General features: G+C 42.3%; 1 protein-coding gene across 6 annotated transcripts in view; it reads left to right on the top strand.

Moving 5' to 3' along the window:
* The window catches only part of sox6 (SRY-box transcription factor 6), a 112,978-nt gene that overhangs the window by 73,649 nt on the left and 21,626 nt on the right, over positions 1-17,703 (top strand). For all 6 annotated transcript variants that reach the window (XM_058781375.1, XM_058781377.1, XM_058781379.1 and 3 more), the window contains exons 8-11: positions 1,761-1,840; positions 11,387-11,536; positions 13,470-13,647; positions 14,280-14,467. In XM_058781375.1, the coding sequence (XP_058637358.1) occupies positions 1,761-1,840; positions 11,387-11,536; positions 13,470-13,647; positions 14,280-14,467 (596 nt within the window). The remainder of the gene's footprint in view (positions 1-1,760; positions 1,841-11,386; positions 11,537-13,469; positions 13,648-14,279; positions 14,468-17,703) is intronic.

Raw genomic sequence — 17,703 nt, 5'->3', positions numbered from 1 at the left:
GAGTTATCTGCTTTTGCCAAAAAACGACTGTTGGAGTTATCTGCTTTTGCTATAAAACATGTTAATATTTTAATATGTAAAAAAAAAAAACATACTTTCAATGAACTTTAATTTTGTAAATTACCTGTATTTGTTTAATTTATTATTACTTAATCAAAACAACCCAACTGCAGTTTGATTGATATTACTTGGAACGCACAATAAAAACACGTGATTTTCTGAAAATAGTTATCGGGTTTTGCAAATGAACTCTTCATATATAAAAGCTATTTCCATGTAGCGTGTTCTGCCAGATATAGGTGAGATTAACACTGCCAATGGCACAATACTACTCAGCAATCTTCTCAGAGTTCGCTGAATAAGATGTGCGAGAGCCCACTATTGGCCTCCAAGGTGGGCTGATAATAAGCTTTTGGCCCCTGGCCTTAACAGGCTTGGAGAAACAACCCTATTGGGCAGTGGCGTCACTGGATCCTCACTGGCATCCACTGGCTGGAGACAGGCAGATTTGCCTTTTAAACTAGATTCACTTTCACAGACTGACATAGAAAATGCTGGCAGCCGACCCTGTCTACTTGAGACACTGGCTGCCCACCCAGCCCCCAGACCATTAGCCTTGGCCTAGTGTTCTCGGCTGGCACCTGACCTGCCCATGGCTCACATAACATATCACCACAAGCACAGAGTGAGAGAAAGAGAGAGAGAAAGAACCTTGGACGATAATGACCCCCTCTACGACTCTCGTTGCACTAGTTGAAATCAGTTCAGTTGTGTTCTTTATTCACCTCTGCCACAGGCTGGGATTGAATTTCCTGGCCGCATCACAATGTGCTGTGGTCAGTCAGATTGCAAAGTGAGTATGATGGGGGGAAAGAAGGAGGATATATGTGTTTACCCCTATGCTTGTGGCTTAATAGCTCCATATGTTTGTGAGAAGAAGTGACAGGCAGAAGTAGGGGCTGAAAGAGGGCCAATTCCCCTTCCATGGGCACGCTTCAGTCAAACCTCTGCTCTCTGAGCCAGAGACAGTGTTATATACACCAACCACAGCACAAAACACATCTCACACACTTAAACACACACTTTCAGAGGCACTCAATTATCTGTATAAGGTTTCCTGAGCTATATCTCCAGGGGGTTTTTGTTCAAACCTGTAGTATTTCATCTGATTCCTATTGTGTTTTCCATTTGCCCTATTGTATTGTTTGATTCTTTTGGATATGTTTGATCTTGTGATGAAAATGTCTTTCAAGCTGCATTCAGATAAGAAAATTGCCTTGTTAAAACCTGTTGAAGTTGGCGTCTACACCGTTTCTCTCTTTCACACACACATATTTTACTGTGCCAGATCACATTGTAAAACACATAATGGCATGTAGAACAATAGTATGACTAGGCAAGCTTCTCACAGAACATGATATAAATCGTAGTTACTTGCAAACAATAACGTAAAATGGCATAACCTTGAACACAATGCACAGCCAGATCAGAAAGGACTGTGCAAGTGTGGGCAAAGATAAAAAAAGGGAGAAGGAAGAAAGCCCGAATGTGAGAGAAAGAGAGACGTTCCTGTGTAAATCCCACTCTGCTCTGGCCAGCTGACTCTTTTGTGAGTGCAGATGTTTGGGCTGAGTGCCGAGGCTGGGTGCAGGCAGGCCCACAGGAACTGTGTTGGCACTTGTCTGGCCTGCCGTTGGGCCGCTCATTGTCTCAACCTGTGCGCATTGTTCACTATCTCCCCCTCCTTCTTTCTCCGACAGGTGATAACTACCCGGTGCAGTTCATTCCATCCACAATGGCAGCTGCTGCCGCGTCAGGACTCAACCCTCTCCAGCTCCAGGTATGTAAAGTCACAAAAGAATTTACGGGCAGCGGGCCAAGCCCTCAGCACCGTGTGAGCAAACCAGCTGTATGCTAAATAACAAGTTAGAGCTAAATCACTCACACACCGGTCCACCCCTACAAGCTTAACACCTTCCATCTGCAATATAGCCCGTTTTTACAGCACAGGCTTGACGCCTGTGCATGGGAACCGGTTGTTGCTTCATTGAAGGGTATTTCAGAGGCCCTTCGTGCCTTAATTGCTTTCTCTTTTGACGCCGTCCTGAGTAACTTTGTCGTAACGTTGCGTATCATAATGATGGAAGAGCTTCCAAGACCCTCTGGGCTGCCTTGGGAGCATTTCTCAGATGCTATCTCCATGTTCTTAAGTATCGATTGACATCTTCATTACAGTTTATCTCATCATGCTTGTCATTTTAATTGTTTCTTTTAATCCAGATTTAATGCCTTGTTTTCTTCCACAAAGAGCATGTTAGTCCTTCCTGTTTACTGAGAGAAATTATTTGTTAGACTTGTGCTTTGAAACTTTAAATGCACCTAAGTTCCTTTAAGTTCTTTGAGCAAAGACAGAAGGATCAAATGAACGAGAGCAGAAAGGGATGGAGCTCGCAGCCACATAGCGGATTCATTTATTCCTTTTTTTCTCGCTTTTTTATTCATAGATATTTGTTGTTTTGTCAACAACAGTGGTAAGCGGTTGATAGCAATTAGACATTAAGCTCTCTGATAGCTGGGAATGTTACAAAACAAAGCTGAGAGCGGAGGGAGGAGGACATGCGGGGGAGAGAGGATAGGAGAGCATTTCGTACCTTTTCTTCTTGCTGATACATGTGCACAATTTGTCCTTCGGAGCTTATCGCTCTCAGCATTAATGAGCCTTGGCAAGTTGGAACAATGCTTGCAGCTGGAGCTGGAAAGGCCTTTGCTATAGCATGCGACTTTGGGGAGAACAATCATTTGTGTTGAAGGTGTGGAATGCATCTATTCATGTTAAAGAGTGTGTGTAGAATATGCATGCACTTGTAAGAACGAGCTAAACAGGGAGCGAGCTTGTGATGCAAAAACGGATTGAAAATCATTTGTATCCATACGCGTAAGCACGTCTTCCCTCCTCCCTTAGGAGTAAGCTGTGGTGGCGTAACCAGGGCCCGTCCAGTCTATTAATAGCGTTTCTGATGGGTCAGCTCGAGTCTGGGATAGTCATATATCAGGAGGCACCGAGACCTCTTAGTCATATATCAGGAGGCATCCATCGGCCCATTCATTGTGATAATAGATTTAACCCTGGGAATGGGCTGAGAGCAAACCTCCGAGTCCATGACTTGGCTGACCTTTAGAAAATACAGTAAACACAAATGAGTTGCATTCCCATTAATTGAAGTTTGTCTGTCTGCCGCAGATTTAGCCGAGCAGATTGGTATTTACTCTCCGTACCCTTCAGTCTAAGAAAGCCCGGCTAGTCAAACATACCCTTTCCGCCGCAACTGAGCTCCAATCATCACGCGGAAGATGATTAAAAATGATCAGGACGGAGATAGAGGAGATGAATCTCATTCCGAGTGCGACGATAATGCCGATAACGCTCACGTTTTGTCTGTCTGGCTAAGACAGAGAAGTTGCAGGCAAAAGTTCACTTTGAGGGCAAAGGGTGCAGGCAAAACATTCTTTTGAAAGAAAACGACGAGGTTGTAATTAAGTGAGAAAGGGAGATGCGGACCGATTTGTATGGCAGTTAGCACGTGCTAGCATGCGGTCGGGGCTGCTTTTGTCTCTCTTCCTTTTTTGAGCAGAAATAACAAGCTTTGAATTCCTGTCTTAAATCAAAGGAAGCGGATCTTTCTAAATATGTCAGATAAATGAGTGCCAGCGCTGGGTCAGTGTTAATGAGAGGTATGTATGGATTTGTCTGCTGTGTCTGGGTGATTATCTGTAATGGCAGTATCACTGAGCTCTTGCCGCTTATGCATCACTGATCCGCTCGGTGGGAGTGACCTCACCTATGAGATCCCCACTTCCTGTGCCAGTGGACCCACCCACCCCGTGCCACTGGCTGGGTGCATCTGTCTAATTAGAATATCTTCACTTGTCAGCAATTCTGGCAAGGTATCATTTTCCCTAATTTGCTCAGTTTAGACTGGGGAAATATATGAACCTTAAAAAATGGTCTGATTGGAAAGGAATTAATTCCCACAATGCTGTGCTCGGTCATGCAGGAAGAGGGACGGCCACTCTGCCAGTCTTAATGTTGCCGATGCTACCGCTCACAATTTTACCGTGTCATAACAGTAAGTGGGCTGGCTGTGGAATTTCTCTCTCTCTTTCTGTCTCTTCCCCGTCACCCAGGCCCATCCGCAGGCTAACAAAAGGCCTCAGGTCCCGGGGAGTGGAAATGAAAGCGGCCAGGCGATCTGAGAGCGTAATTTGCTTGTCAATACAATTCCCTCGACCGGCGACATGCGCGTACACACGCCCGCTTGTCACCGCGCGTCCCAACGCAGCGAGTAATTTCGCTCAATGCGTCCCTGACAGATTGGCCCTCGTCTGCAAGTCACCAGAGAAAAGCCGCTCAAACTATTCCCCAGACCGCGTGCCTCTCTTCATTAAGACCCTCTCAGGGTTCAGGATGAGCTGGGTACGGCCTCCAAACAATGGCTCCATCCCCCAGCGTTGCTTCCCTATTAGAAGTGACACCTCTCACCTCCAGGCGGAAATTGTGTCGGATTGTAGCCGTATGGCCAGACAGTCTAAAAGGAATTATCCTAATTCTACAAAAGAATTCGATTTTATTTTTTGTCTGCTTGAATTGGCGTTTAATTTGCCAGCGTACAAGATCACCTTACATCAATTGCTTAGAGGAAAACAATTTCCTTAAAGCCATTCTGTCCTTGATATATTGTTTTGCTAAGAGCTCTATACAAATCTCAAGTCAACTTGTGAGAGGCCTGTTTTTTATCATTGGAAGCAGTCTTTTGGGTTTAAGCAGTCCTAAAATAAAGCATCATGGGATAAAGCTGAACATCTGGGTCTTCCCTGTGGCATATAATAGAGGGAGAGAACACAAACAGGACCTGCTGGCCTCTGTCGTGCTCTCTCTTTTTTACTGTTTTTTTACTCCTTTCTTTGTTTCCTAATGTTTTTCTTTGCTATTCTTCAATCTCACTTTATCTCTTTCTTTTAATTGAACAACTCTGTCACAGTTGGGCACAACTTCATGCAAATTAATTTACTGTGTATATATAACCTTCTTTAATTTATACATATTTAATTAAATAATTAATTAAAAAAATAATCATTAATTAAAAGTAATTTCTTGTTTCTATTTATATAAATTTTTGAGCCCTTAACACTTTTAATAAAGCAGTTGTGTTTAATGCACATTTTAGGTGTTACAGTAGGTGTGTTATCAAGGTTTTGCTAATATCAAGTTTTTATTAATATTAATTATGTCACCTGATGCTTAAATTTTAAGTAGCATCTATTAAATGGTTCTGGGCTCTCAGAGACCCCAAACAGGTTAAATTTATATAGTATTTCTCAAGTTAAAGGTGCTTTATTTCATGCTCACATTTAAGAGTCAGGGAAACTGCTCCAAAACTTCTGCTGGGGATGAGGGAAGAGAGGAAATACTGTGTTATCTTTTGTTTGGATGCTCATGTCTCTGCATTCCGGATGTGTGGAGGGAGCAGGGCTTTCTGCCACAGCTAACAAGTGGAACACTTTTGACTATGAGCTGCAGAAATGAGAGCGAACAGCTGCTGGTGTGATTGAGGAGGAGAGGAGAGAAAGAAGGAGAGGGGAAAGGAGTGGCGCGTGCTGTGCGAGACAGACTCCGGAGAGATAGCCAGAAGACGAGAGGCGGTATGAGCACGGGGCAGAGCCTCTAATGGGAGGGATAGGTGGACATCTGGATGGATGGAATTGTAAAACAGAGAGGCAAGTAAACAGATAGCAAGAGATGCGGACCATGTAGCTTAGAATGACCACCTGGGTTGATACCAGCACAGGGTTATTAGCGTAGGCTTGTATAGCAGAAATGCGCAGGACACATCCTACCCTTCAAGTTAGTGAAGCTATGTAAGGAAAGAGAAGGCAAAAATGAGGTGGATGGGTTGAGATGGGGGAAGGGACAAATGAGCAAGGGAGCAGGCTGGGCGCCAGCAGATGGGACAGATGTCTGGCCATACTGGAAAGCATTGGCGCAGCGCACTAGCGCACCCCTGCTTCCCTTTCTGACATCTGGGCCAGCCTGGGTCAGCCCGCCTGCCTTGGGCAATGAGCCTGGACAAGCCTTGTGGCAAACGGGCGCGGGCGCCCCAATGCTACTGAAATGGCAGAGTCGGCCATGCGGCAGTAACGCAGTCCTCTCCCCATGCTACCGCTCAGCTGTGCCCATACAGAGAGCTGAGGAGGACGCACAAACACAAGAGCCTTAGTGTATGTAATTTAGTGTGTATAGTGTGCTTATGTGTTGATGTATGATAATGTATCAGTGGGGTTTTTTGGGCCTCATGGACACGTTTCAGTGAGCTCAGACTGGGGCCTGTGCGGATAAGTTGGAGAGACAGTCATGCACCATTATAGCTAGAAGCACTAAAATTGGCTAAATCTGCCACTGTATTTCACAGCATCTGTCAGAGAGCAGTCAGCCCCTCGCTTTAAGAACAAACAAGAGACTCAAGTTGTTTTTTTTCCTCACATGATGGCCTATTTGCCCGTCATATGTGCTCAAATGTAGTGTTTCATGAGCCATTTCAGTTTGTGGTCTCATTCCAGAGAAAAATTCAGAAAATATACACTCTGTGAGCACTGTGAACCATAAAGGTGAAGTTTATTACCATTGAAAAATAATACAGACCCCAAAACTTTTTGTTTATTTTTAGAGAAATTGATACTTTTATTGAGCACGTACATATTAAACTGCTCAAAAGTGGCAGTAACTTCCTTTTCAAAAGAATCCTGAAAAAAGTGTATCATGGTTTCTGTGAAACAGCGCAGCATTGATGTAAATAAGAAATGTTTCCCGAGTTTCCAAACATTTATTTCTTTTTTTTTACTTTGTGTATAGGATAATTGAGTATTGAAAAAGTTGTGATTGAGATACAAACCAGGTCAGACTCGGACCCCCAGCTCTGATTATAACATCCATTTTTACAGTGTAAAACACAGTGTCTCTGAATGCTGTTTGACTGAAAAAAGCATAACCTTCCTTAACCATGCCTTTTTCATTTATAAACAGTTTATTCTGAGCGTTTACATACCTTTACACAGAGGTGGAGCACTGAATTGCCTCTCCGAGACACTTGAAAGCAAAGTATCCCTGAGTGCTGATGCATCCAGCAGCATGGTTTGAAAGTGTCGGGTAATCTGGATGATCTGCAAATACTGTTGTTGCAGGCAGAATCGGTGGGCCCTCTCATTTAACCTCTTCTGCCTCCAGAGGGGTTGCTTTTAATTATCAGAGGCTAACCGCCTGACCTTGGGCCGGACCCCACTCATTTGGGATCCACGGACTGTGAGATGGGCTTGGCTCATGTGTGCATGAGAGGGAGGCTGGAGACATTAGTCTGGCTGCGTGTGTGTGCGTATATCGCTCGAAGTATGAGGACCGCGGGCGAGCGAATTGAAAAGCCCCATTTCCTGAGCCCCTCTCTCTCTAACTAAGCTGTATAGCAGCGAGTCATTTAATGCTCAAGTGGACAAAGGTATTACCTGAAGCACTGGGGTGGATCAGGCCTTTTCTCTGCAGGCCTTTCTGAAACCACATGCTGAGAGCAGCTCAACATCTCTGCCTCTCTTTTTCTTTAGCTCGCTTTCTGCCTCTCTCTTTCTCTCCAGCACCACTAGTGTTCTGTCCCCATCAGCTTCCATTTCCTCAGAGCCAGCAGCTTCAGTACACACTGTAATAGCTCTCCACTGTGTCAGATTGCTGCTTATACACCACTTGTATGTCTGTTGGTGTTACAGCACACGTGTGTTTTGAGTGTGTATGTTGAGTTAGGTAGCAGTTGAGGCACTCATCTTTTGTTCCTCTTTTAAAGTATCAAAACCAATAACCAATAATTACTTTACATTATATTTAATGGATGTTTGGGAAGTGTCATATAAAGATTTTATATTTGTTATTTATATTAATTATTATTTATATTTATAATTTATATATTTTATATTTATTATTCATATTTGAGAGGTTTTATATATTACATTTGTGTACATATTTTGCACATATAATATGTTTATATTTTATTTTTTCACAGTACTGTGTAAAAGTCTCAAAAACATTTAAGTGTGCCAGTAGAAAGTATCAATTTCAGATTCTTTTTGCAAATATTGTTATAATTGAGAGATTTTTGTACGAACAAAGACTTCTACAACAGATGGTATGACCCAAATGCACATGAAATATTGATTAAAGTTGAAATACTTGTATTATATGAAAAATCTGAATGTGTTAAGCATTCCTGAGAAGACAATGCTCATGAAGATCCTTGTGAGTATGTTATCTTTCACTGCTCATTTGTGAAACAGAAAAAGTGGAAGCTTAATCATTATAGCTAGATTTAAAGCATTAATAGACTATGTTAACTCAGACTGAAGAATGATAAGAATGACCATGCTCAGCCTTTTAGTTTTGTGGGGCAGGGGGCATGGAGCCAGCTTGTCCCGGCTGCCCCACTCCCTGTTCAGCCATTGACTTTCAGCATGACCCTCATTAGCGTTGGCCCTGTCTGCTGTGGAGACCCTGCAGTATGGCTTGAGGAGAGGCAGAGGAGGCCCAGTGGAGCCCTGCATTACATGCCCTTCAGACAGACTCCCACCACATCAGCACATCTCTCTCTCTCTGTCTCCTTTTGTCTATTTTCACACCTTTCAGCATCAAAACACATGACCTTAATACACAAGCCGCGCTGTGCACAGCTCGATGTGACACATTTGCAAGCATCCTCTCCTTTCCTGCCCTTGACAATAAGAAGCTTGCTACGTGTCTCACCTCTCCATTAGTATTTATTTATTTATTTTTATTTTTTCGCCTGTGTCTTTCTAGCGGTCCGCTTTACTCGTAACCCTGTGGCTTTGACCCGTTAATCAGGCCTCACAAAAGGCAGTTTGACTGACTCTAATTTGAAGCAAAAGCCAATTACGCTCTTTTTCCGGAACAATAAAGTTCTTCCCACGCAAGGTCAGAGTCCCTCTGCCCATCCACATCAGCAGCAGCAGCGCTATTAACAAACATCTGTCCAGCAGACTGGGCCGAGGGCTTCCTTGTTCACAAGCACACAAACTCACACGTACGTTCACTTACTACCTATAGAGAAAAAAAGAATAGCGATTGTGTTTTTTGCTTTGCGGGACAAAGGCTTTCTGTTTACCAGGCTGGCGAGCTGCACTATCACTGTGTGAACCTAATCAGCCTGCCATTTCCGCTGTCCGTGTGCCGGCACTTGCCCCAGGTCTCCCGCAGAAGAATGACCCTTTTGTGCAGCACTAATGTGCAAGCGTTTAACTTTGGTACCGGAGAGCATTTTAGTGTTTATATCTCCTGATACATGTAGACACAAAGCGCTTTGTCTGGGCTCAGGTTTTTCTATGTGAGAGGCTGAGGTGGGGCAGGCCACTAATGCTGGTGCCACTTTTTCCATTTCAGACAAATGGAGTCCTTATGTAGCCCAGTAAGGAAAGGAAATGAGAGCAGAGAGAGGGCAAACACGCTCGGGTACATACGCATTCAAAAAAACCTCTATGCTTTTTTTGGGTTGAAAATACAACTACTGAGGCTGTAAAAACATATGAATAATAGCACTGGGCTGCTATTTTTAGGGGAGACTGAAAAAATTTGGCTTAAATGTTGGCATTGTAGTTTTGGGTTTGGCTTATGTGTGTAAAATCATAAAGTGAGCAAAATATAGTACCGCTCGGTCTGATTCATTAAAGGGTGATATTTTATCACTGAGACTTATGACAAAATTATTTTCTAAACTCTTTCACATTATCATGGTACATTGGGCTGTATTTTTATTGACTATTCTACTATTTTTACTGACTATGAGTATATACATTAGAAAAAAATATATATATATGGATGATGTTACCTATAAAATCACCATCAAAATAAAAATTGGAGCTGTGTATAATGCACATGAAATCCTAACATTATTATTTTAGTATTATTTACATAGCATTATAGTTTTATTGATATTTTGTGTTTGCTTTTATTTGTACATAAAATTTTTAGTTTTTATTTCCAGTTAGTAAATTTAGAGCTTCAACTTAACCATATTTCAAGTAGTTGCAAATGCAGCATTTATAATTTAAGTTGTTTAGTTTAAGTTTTGTGTTTTAATATTTGCATTTTATTTCAGCTTTATTCGAATAACCCTGTCCTGGAATACACTTTAAATAGTCGTCCAGTTCATGTTAGATTATACCGATCTCTACTGTCTCCAATCTCTGTTTCACGTCTTTGTTTCATGCACTTTCAATGTTTTCAGAGCTGATTTTTGCCAATTTTAACATTTATGTCCCGTGGCCTGGTGCGATTCCTCTTATTTAATGTAAGAGACAAAAGACAATATAAGCATTTATCTGCTTGCAAATCAATATTTGCCTGAGGGAAAGCAGCCATGCATACATCTGTCTTCTCACTAGAGAGCTGAAAGGAAGTGTGATTGTTTTAAGCGTCTGTGAATAATACAACGTGCTAAAACAAATGTCGATATACAATGTTGTACAATTTGACATTCTAAGCCAGGATTTTCTATTTAATTGTTCCTTTTGATCTAACACTGCTTTTGCATTTGTTACTTTTTATTTTTTATTTTGTCTGCATGGTGTGTGGGTATTAGCAATCTGTTGAAATAAAAATCATTCTCAATAGGTTATGACAGTCAGTCAGTCTCAGAGCTGAAATCTAAACCTCTCCCGCACACTTTCTCTGCTCAGTTCTGATAAGTGATTGACACGCAGCACTTCAGCATGCTGAATGCGTACCGCTGGAAGGTTGCTGATGTTAGCGAGCGTGTTGACCGTGAGCCAGTGAAAATAAGCAGAAGAACATGAATTCTCTTTGTCAGGCTTCCTGGTTTAATGAATGTCTTTGATAGAGTGCGTAATTGAAACTCGACTACCTTGAGTTTGTGTAACTTTGGGGGAACGTGTGTTGCGCCATTGAAGGGGGAAGTTCAGGTGTCTGCGTAGCGACACGAAAAGGCGCCAATTAAAGTCTAAAGGGGCTTACTAGAGGGAGCGAGGGGAAGGAAATCAGATCTTAGAAGCAGCTAGGCTTCAGTCTGCAAATTTTGCGTGATGAGTGGAAAGACGAGTGGCTCCAAGTCTCTTGTATGTGTGCCATTGGTGTGTGGTTTTTTTGGGGCTGCTGTCTCTCCCTGGATCCAGGCTTTGATATACAGTTAGACCTTTGATGGAGCTTCTATGCCGGGATGGAAAGGGAAAAAGCAATGCGAGGGAGAGAAGAAAAGAGAGAATAAAGGCTTTGAATGGTGTCTGGCTTTGGATGTTAACGCCTTGTGGGTTGTCTCCCTCCTTACAGCAACTCTACGCCGCCCAGCTGGCCAGCATGCAGGTCTCTCCAGGAGCCAAGATGCCTCCGCTGCCCCAGCCCCCCAATTCTACTGGGCCGATCTCCCCGTCTGGCTTGAAGAATGAAAAGAGGGCCTCAACCCCCCTGGCTCAAGTCAAGGTACGATCCCGGGCCTGGTCTGGTGCGACTAGAGCGCTACTTGACCTAGTCTTCTCCACTTCCTTGTTCACTAAATCAGCTGTGGTAGGTACAGCAGCAAGCGCTCGCCGTCGGTTCTCCTCTCGCTCCGAGCCCATCAATCTGTGCTGCTTTTACAAGGCACCCGCTCTCTCAAGCAGAACTCTGTGGACAGGGTTGCTATGGCTCTCCCTGCTCCTGGAGAGCAATTTTTGGAACACATGGTTTCTCATGACAGAGACTGGCCCACGTTTTCCTGCGTGTTACATTTAACTTGGACTGGACTAAGGCAGTGACATCAGAGGCACATAATCTAAATATATTGATGAGGCTACAATGATGTGATGACTGTCTTTTGTTTCTTTTATAAGATCAACACTCGCAGCATATAGCGCTTTTCCATCAGTCTTCACTGATATACATCATCGTTTTGCTTTTTTGTGCTGCGGCTGTAACCTAAAACACTTGCACATTTGGAAAAGTTTAGTTTAATATCACAATAGAACGGGAGTAAATCATTGAGGCGAACAGTAGTGTGTGCGTAGCGCCCGTAATCCTCTTCAGTCGCTCAGCTAAGCTGCTCCTCCAGGGCTTTTGGAGCTCTGCCCTTGGAGAGAGCCGCCACATATCAACATCTCAGAGCATACGGTAAGATCATTGGCAATTACACTGAGCCACAATTCAGAGTCAGACGGGCATTTTTAGGCACTCTACTTCAGTTTATGTAGCCAACACGTGTTGTATTGTATGAGATAAACTATGTTAATATTGATCAAAGATGTTACGTGATTTTTGCCCCGTTAACTCCATATGTAGATACGCTGTGCTTAATTAGCTAGCAGTCTGTTTGTTTGTCTAGTTGAAGCGTAATTGAACGACAAACTGTTATTGGCAGTCAGATTTGTAAAGAGCTGGGGGCAGTCTCTGTATGTGGCCCATCTGTTTGGACAGTACAACACTGCCAGTGAAATCTTTTTCTAGTCTACACAAGATGCATTAACATGATGAGATGCGTTTTTAAAGTTCTGGATTGACGATGCAGTTTAGACACAAATTTTACCCTGTGTTTTACTCATCAAGCTCTCTACTTTGGGCTGGGTAATATTTTTTAAATCTTTTTGAAAGAAGTCTCTATTTGATACAAAATACAGTAAAACTGTGATTTTGTGAAATAGTATTACAATTTAAAATAGCTGTCTATTTTAAAATGAAATGCATTCCTGTGATGAATTTTCAGCAGAAATTAGTGCAGTGATCCCTCAGAAATCATTTTAATATGCTGATTTGGTGCTCAAGAAACATTTCTTCTTATTATCAATGTTTAAAACAGTTGTGCTGGTAAATATTTTTTGTGGAAACCATGATACTTTTTTTAAGGATTCATTCAAAAATACATCAATTTGATCCACCCTTTCTGAATAAAATTCTTTCAAAACAATAAAATAAAATAAAAAATACAACTTTTGAACATTAGTGTAAAAATATGAAACCTAAATATGAAACCGTTGAACACAAATTAGAGCTGTTTTTCCCATAGGAACCACATTTGGTCACCACAAAGACATGTGTTGTAATACGACAGCAACGAGCTCTCTGGTCTGATTGCATTTGTTTGAAACAGGATGTATTAGCTGTTAACCGTTTCACTCGGGCATGAGAGCAGGTGAGAAGATAAAGATGTGTGCTCAGACAGAGAGGGTTTTAATTAACCCGAACAAAGCCTGGCTCTCACTGCACTGAGGAGCTACAGCATGGCACAGAGCCTGGCTATGAATACAGAACCCACGTCTTGGAGGAGTCGGACTAATTAGTCTACAGTAATAGCCTCTGGTGCATTGTCTTTTATGTAAGGTGGAAAGCATCTCTCTATAGGGCGTCCCTGTTTTAACAGAAGCTTTGTGTCTTTTATATACAGGAGGAGGGAACGCAGCCTCTCAACCTCTCTGCCCGGCCCAAGACAGCTGAGCCCGTCAAATCCCCCACATCCCCGACACAGATCCTCTTCCCAGGCAACAAGAGCAGCCCGAACAGCCTGTCCAAGAGCGGAGGCATCCCCAGCCCCATCGGAGGAATGGGCCGTGGCTCGTCTCTGGGTAAAGCTATAGATTTTGTCTGCTTTTAGAGTTCTGAGTTGTGAAATCTTTTATAATTATTAACATCCTCACAGCTGAGAGACTAATTGTATATTTCTGATTCTTTGTAGTTAGGAATCAGAGAGTGAACTTGACACACTCCCAACTCATAATCTCTTTTAGACCCTGCCATTTTAACGCAGTAAAGAGTAACGGATGGCGTTGCTGGATATTTGTTTTCAAAGCTTGTAGTTCATCTCTCATATTAAGATTTTTTTTTTTTTTTGGAAGCTGCTACTAACAGTTGCTAAAAACAGTCTTTCATTAAAACGACACTGTGTTGTTGAGCAGTGCTCATTTCCCTCCTCCTCTTGGAGTTGGGCTTTGAACACAGGCTTGGTGTTTGTTTCTCTACTATTTCCGAGATTTAACTGCCATCCCGCCTCACCTCACTTTGATCCACTAATTACAGAAAGGCGACACACACTGAGATTGCTCCCTTAGTTTCCTGCTCCCCCCCCACACGTGGAGTCAGCCACACTTACAGTGCACACATGCAGACTGTACTCACAAGACCTCCTATATTGTGTTTCACAATACGGCCCTAAGCATATGTGTATTTGTATGTGAACACGAGTGATTTGTCTCTGCAGACATTCTGTCCAGCCTGAACTCAACAGCGCTGTTTGGAGATCAGGATGCAGTAATGAAGGCCATCCAGGAAGCAAGGAAGATGAGGGAGCAGATTCAGAGGGAGCAGCTTCAGCATCATCAGCAGGGAATGGAGGCCAAGCTGTCCGCCCTCACCAGCATGGGACTGAACAACTGCAGGGCGGATAAGGTGAGTGTGTTTGACTCCTGTAAAAAGTGCTGGGGTACAGGGAAATTGGATTTTGGATATACACACAAATAAAAATGATCAAATAAAATCCCCAAATATAATAAAATATCATTGTGCAAAAAAATCCTTGCCAAAAATGCACAAAATGTATACACTGTATAAATAAATTAAAAGCAATTAGAAAATGTAATTTACAAGTTTGACAACTTAACTAGTCGATTATAGTAATTAATTGATCATTAGATTTTCATTAAAACATTGTAAATCAAAATAGAACAAAATCATTTGTGCATGCGAGTCGTCAAAGTGACGAGATGACCTCAAAACCCAATTTTATTCATGCAATTTGCAATCAATACCAGATTCCATTGCAGAAGTAATATACCCAACACAACCGACTCTTGTTCCTGCCCCTTTCGCCTGAGGGCACAACAACAGCCAAAACTCAAGGACTTGAGCTCACAGTGTTTTTTCAGACATGATCTTTAAAACCAATCAAGGTCTTTGAAGCATGTCCAGAGGAGTGCCTTTGATTGACATTGGCAGGGTAGATGGTGGATAAGTGTGTGTGTTTGCATTTGTGAGCGAGAAGGACCATCGCGGTCCTCTGGTGCTTGGCCTGTGCGGGTTCAAACTGTGATGTCTCTGCCCAATTAAAGCAAACAGGCAGCCCTCTTCAGCCCCTGGTGTGGGACAGGCCCACTTTGTACCGGGAGCAAGCATTCTCTCAGGGATTCCTTTTAAAAATATCTTCAATCAATGAGTCAATCAAGGAGCAGAAAAACAGACACCACTACCATCTGATTGATGCCATATTGCCAGTTGGCTGTGAGACGCAGGCAGGAACTGGGAGTGGAGGCTCATTAATTTTTCAGCACCTGATTACTTTCAACCAGCATCTTAAAGTAGGTCAATGTATATGTAAAAAAGTAGAGGGACTATTTTTCAATCAACTTAGAAGTCAGGGCGAAAGACGTGCCCCGATGTGGGTGGCATCGGAGGAAACTCTGAGACCTCAGCGCATCCTCGATAAAGGCAGAGATCGCGTTTTTATATTATTGCTGCTTCTCACAGCAATTTACAGTACCTCTTTACTGCTCAGAAAGGCATTGTGGGGGTCATAATCCTGTTTTCTCAAACACAATGCCCAACTCTAAGCCATTATAAACAGAGATATCACCAAAGCCAGTGCATTACGTGCCATTCTTTTGAGATTTCGCACTCTTTGTTCGTGTTCTTTGGAAGTGGATGCGGTATGTGAACACGCAGCCGTCACCTGTGGCTGTCTCCCTCCCTCCTTTTTTTCCCATTTTACCTTCACCAGCCTCAACTCATCCTCTCCTTCCCTCTCTGCCTCCCAAAATTGCTCTGGGGTTAGCTCATGGTCAGCCAAACGCGAGAATATGCCGCTACATGACATGAATGTTGCTCCGACAATGGCTGAAAAGACACGTTTGTCAACAGGCAGCACACACCTACAGCTGCATTGTTCTTAGCAGGCCGAGCTTAACACTTTTTTTCTCCTCCTCTTTTGTCTGGCTTGGGTTTTGTCTTCGCACGATTGTAAGGCCCTGCCTTTTCACATGGTTATTTGGACATCTCGGCTGAGGTGAGCTTTGTGTGTGTGTTTTTTTTAAGTGGAGAGGAAATCAGTTCTGTTTCTCTCTACCTTCTCCCCCCCCACCCCCAAAGAAAAAGACATTAAGCTTGTGGCTAAATGTGTTTTCCCTAAAGGTCTTTGATGTAAGGGCAAGGTAATTCTGGGCAGCCAGCGGCGCAAAGAAAGGGGCAGAGGAGGGAATGACAAATAATAATTAGGTGCTCTATCAGTGTGAAAATATGACTGGTATGTTTGGGTTATCATTGTTGCTATAGGTTACAGAGCACATCACAAAGGCTCCCTCGTTTTTTGAAGTATCATTTGCAAAGACTTTCTCTTTCTTTATGGCTTTTTTTTCTTCTGATTTTTCAGTTGCTTCCCTATCGGAGAATGTAAGTTTATGACCTTAAAACACGATGGAAGAAAATGGCAGACCTCTTTTGTACTGTAGTCTCGCTCGGAAGCCTGTCTACATCTGATGATATCATAAAGGCAGCTTCACCTCAGTCTGTTGCTAAGCCAAACACACGCATTGATGTCGCAAACAACCAGAGGCTAAACAGAAGCTGTATTTTCCTCATCATATGTTCCATATCTCTCTGAAGTTCAAATGAATGAGACTGAGCAGACATTTATTCTCAGCGTAATATGAAGAATATTCCCCATTTTTCAGTTTAGTTTGAAGGGCTGATTTAAAACAAATCAAATGAATTACATGATATTCTGATTTACTGAATCAGTATTTGCTAATAAAGCAATCATTTTCAGATGACATTACTTTGGCAAATAAAAAATAAGTGGCTTGAAGTTAATGTGTTTCATTTTAGTTTGTTAATTTATTTATTTTTTATTAAGTTTTCTTGAGATTAGGGACCGTTTACATGCATTTTGTCTGCAATATTTGAATAGTAGTTTAATTATTTTAACTCTTGTTGTTGCAAACCGACATTATTGGCTTTTTTTTTTTTTTCATCTCACCTTAAATTAGTTTTATATTATTAGAATATTATTTAGTAATATTTTAACCTTTGGAAAAATCTGTCTAGTTGTTTTTGAACACAAGCACACATTCGCTCATCTTGCATAGTTAACGTATAGGTTGGGTATATGATTAATATCTTGTTTTTTGTATTATTATTATTATTATTAATCATTAATTGGCAGGCCTAACTGTTTCATGTCATCCTAGAATAGTTCATTGGTACAGTTACAAAGTTAAGGCCACAGTAATGCCCTCTAGCCATATGTTTCTGAGGGGACACTTTACATGTCATGGGAAGAGCTACTACAGCCATGTACAAAACGGTAATGAACCGCCCGCTGTATATCACCCAGCGCTGCCAGCAGTCAGACAGTTGGCCCGTGCCTGCTGCTCGCGCCTGACGGACGAAAAAAAGGCCTCTAAGTGTTCTAGATAAAAGCTTTCACTTTGGTCAGTTTCAGAATATTAATATTTCAGCACATCGCCTCACCTGACATAAATACTGAACGCCCTTTAATAACTGCCTTCCAGTCTGCTGTTTGGAAGTTTATCATAGTGAAAGCTTACGTGGAAGATTCTGGAAAGGTAACATAAATGGGATTAAGGAGAGGTTAAAATCATCTACTGGGGCTGTTGGTGGGGGATATTAAATAT

This window comes from Onychostoma macrolepis, chromosome 07 (genome assembly GCF_012432095.1).
Source record: "Onychostoma macrolepis isolate SWU-2019 chromosome 07, ASM1243209v1, whole genome shotgun sequence".
NCBI classification, from domain to species: Eukaryota; Metazoa; Chordata; class Actinopteri; order Cypriniformes; family Cyprinidae; genus Onychostoma; species Onychostoma macrolepis.
This window is presented reverse-complemented; position numbering and strand designations above follow the sequence as displayed.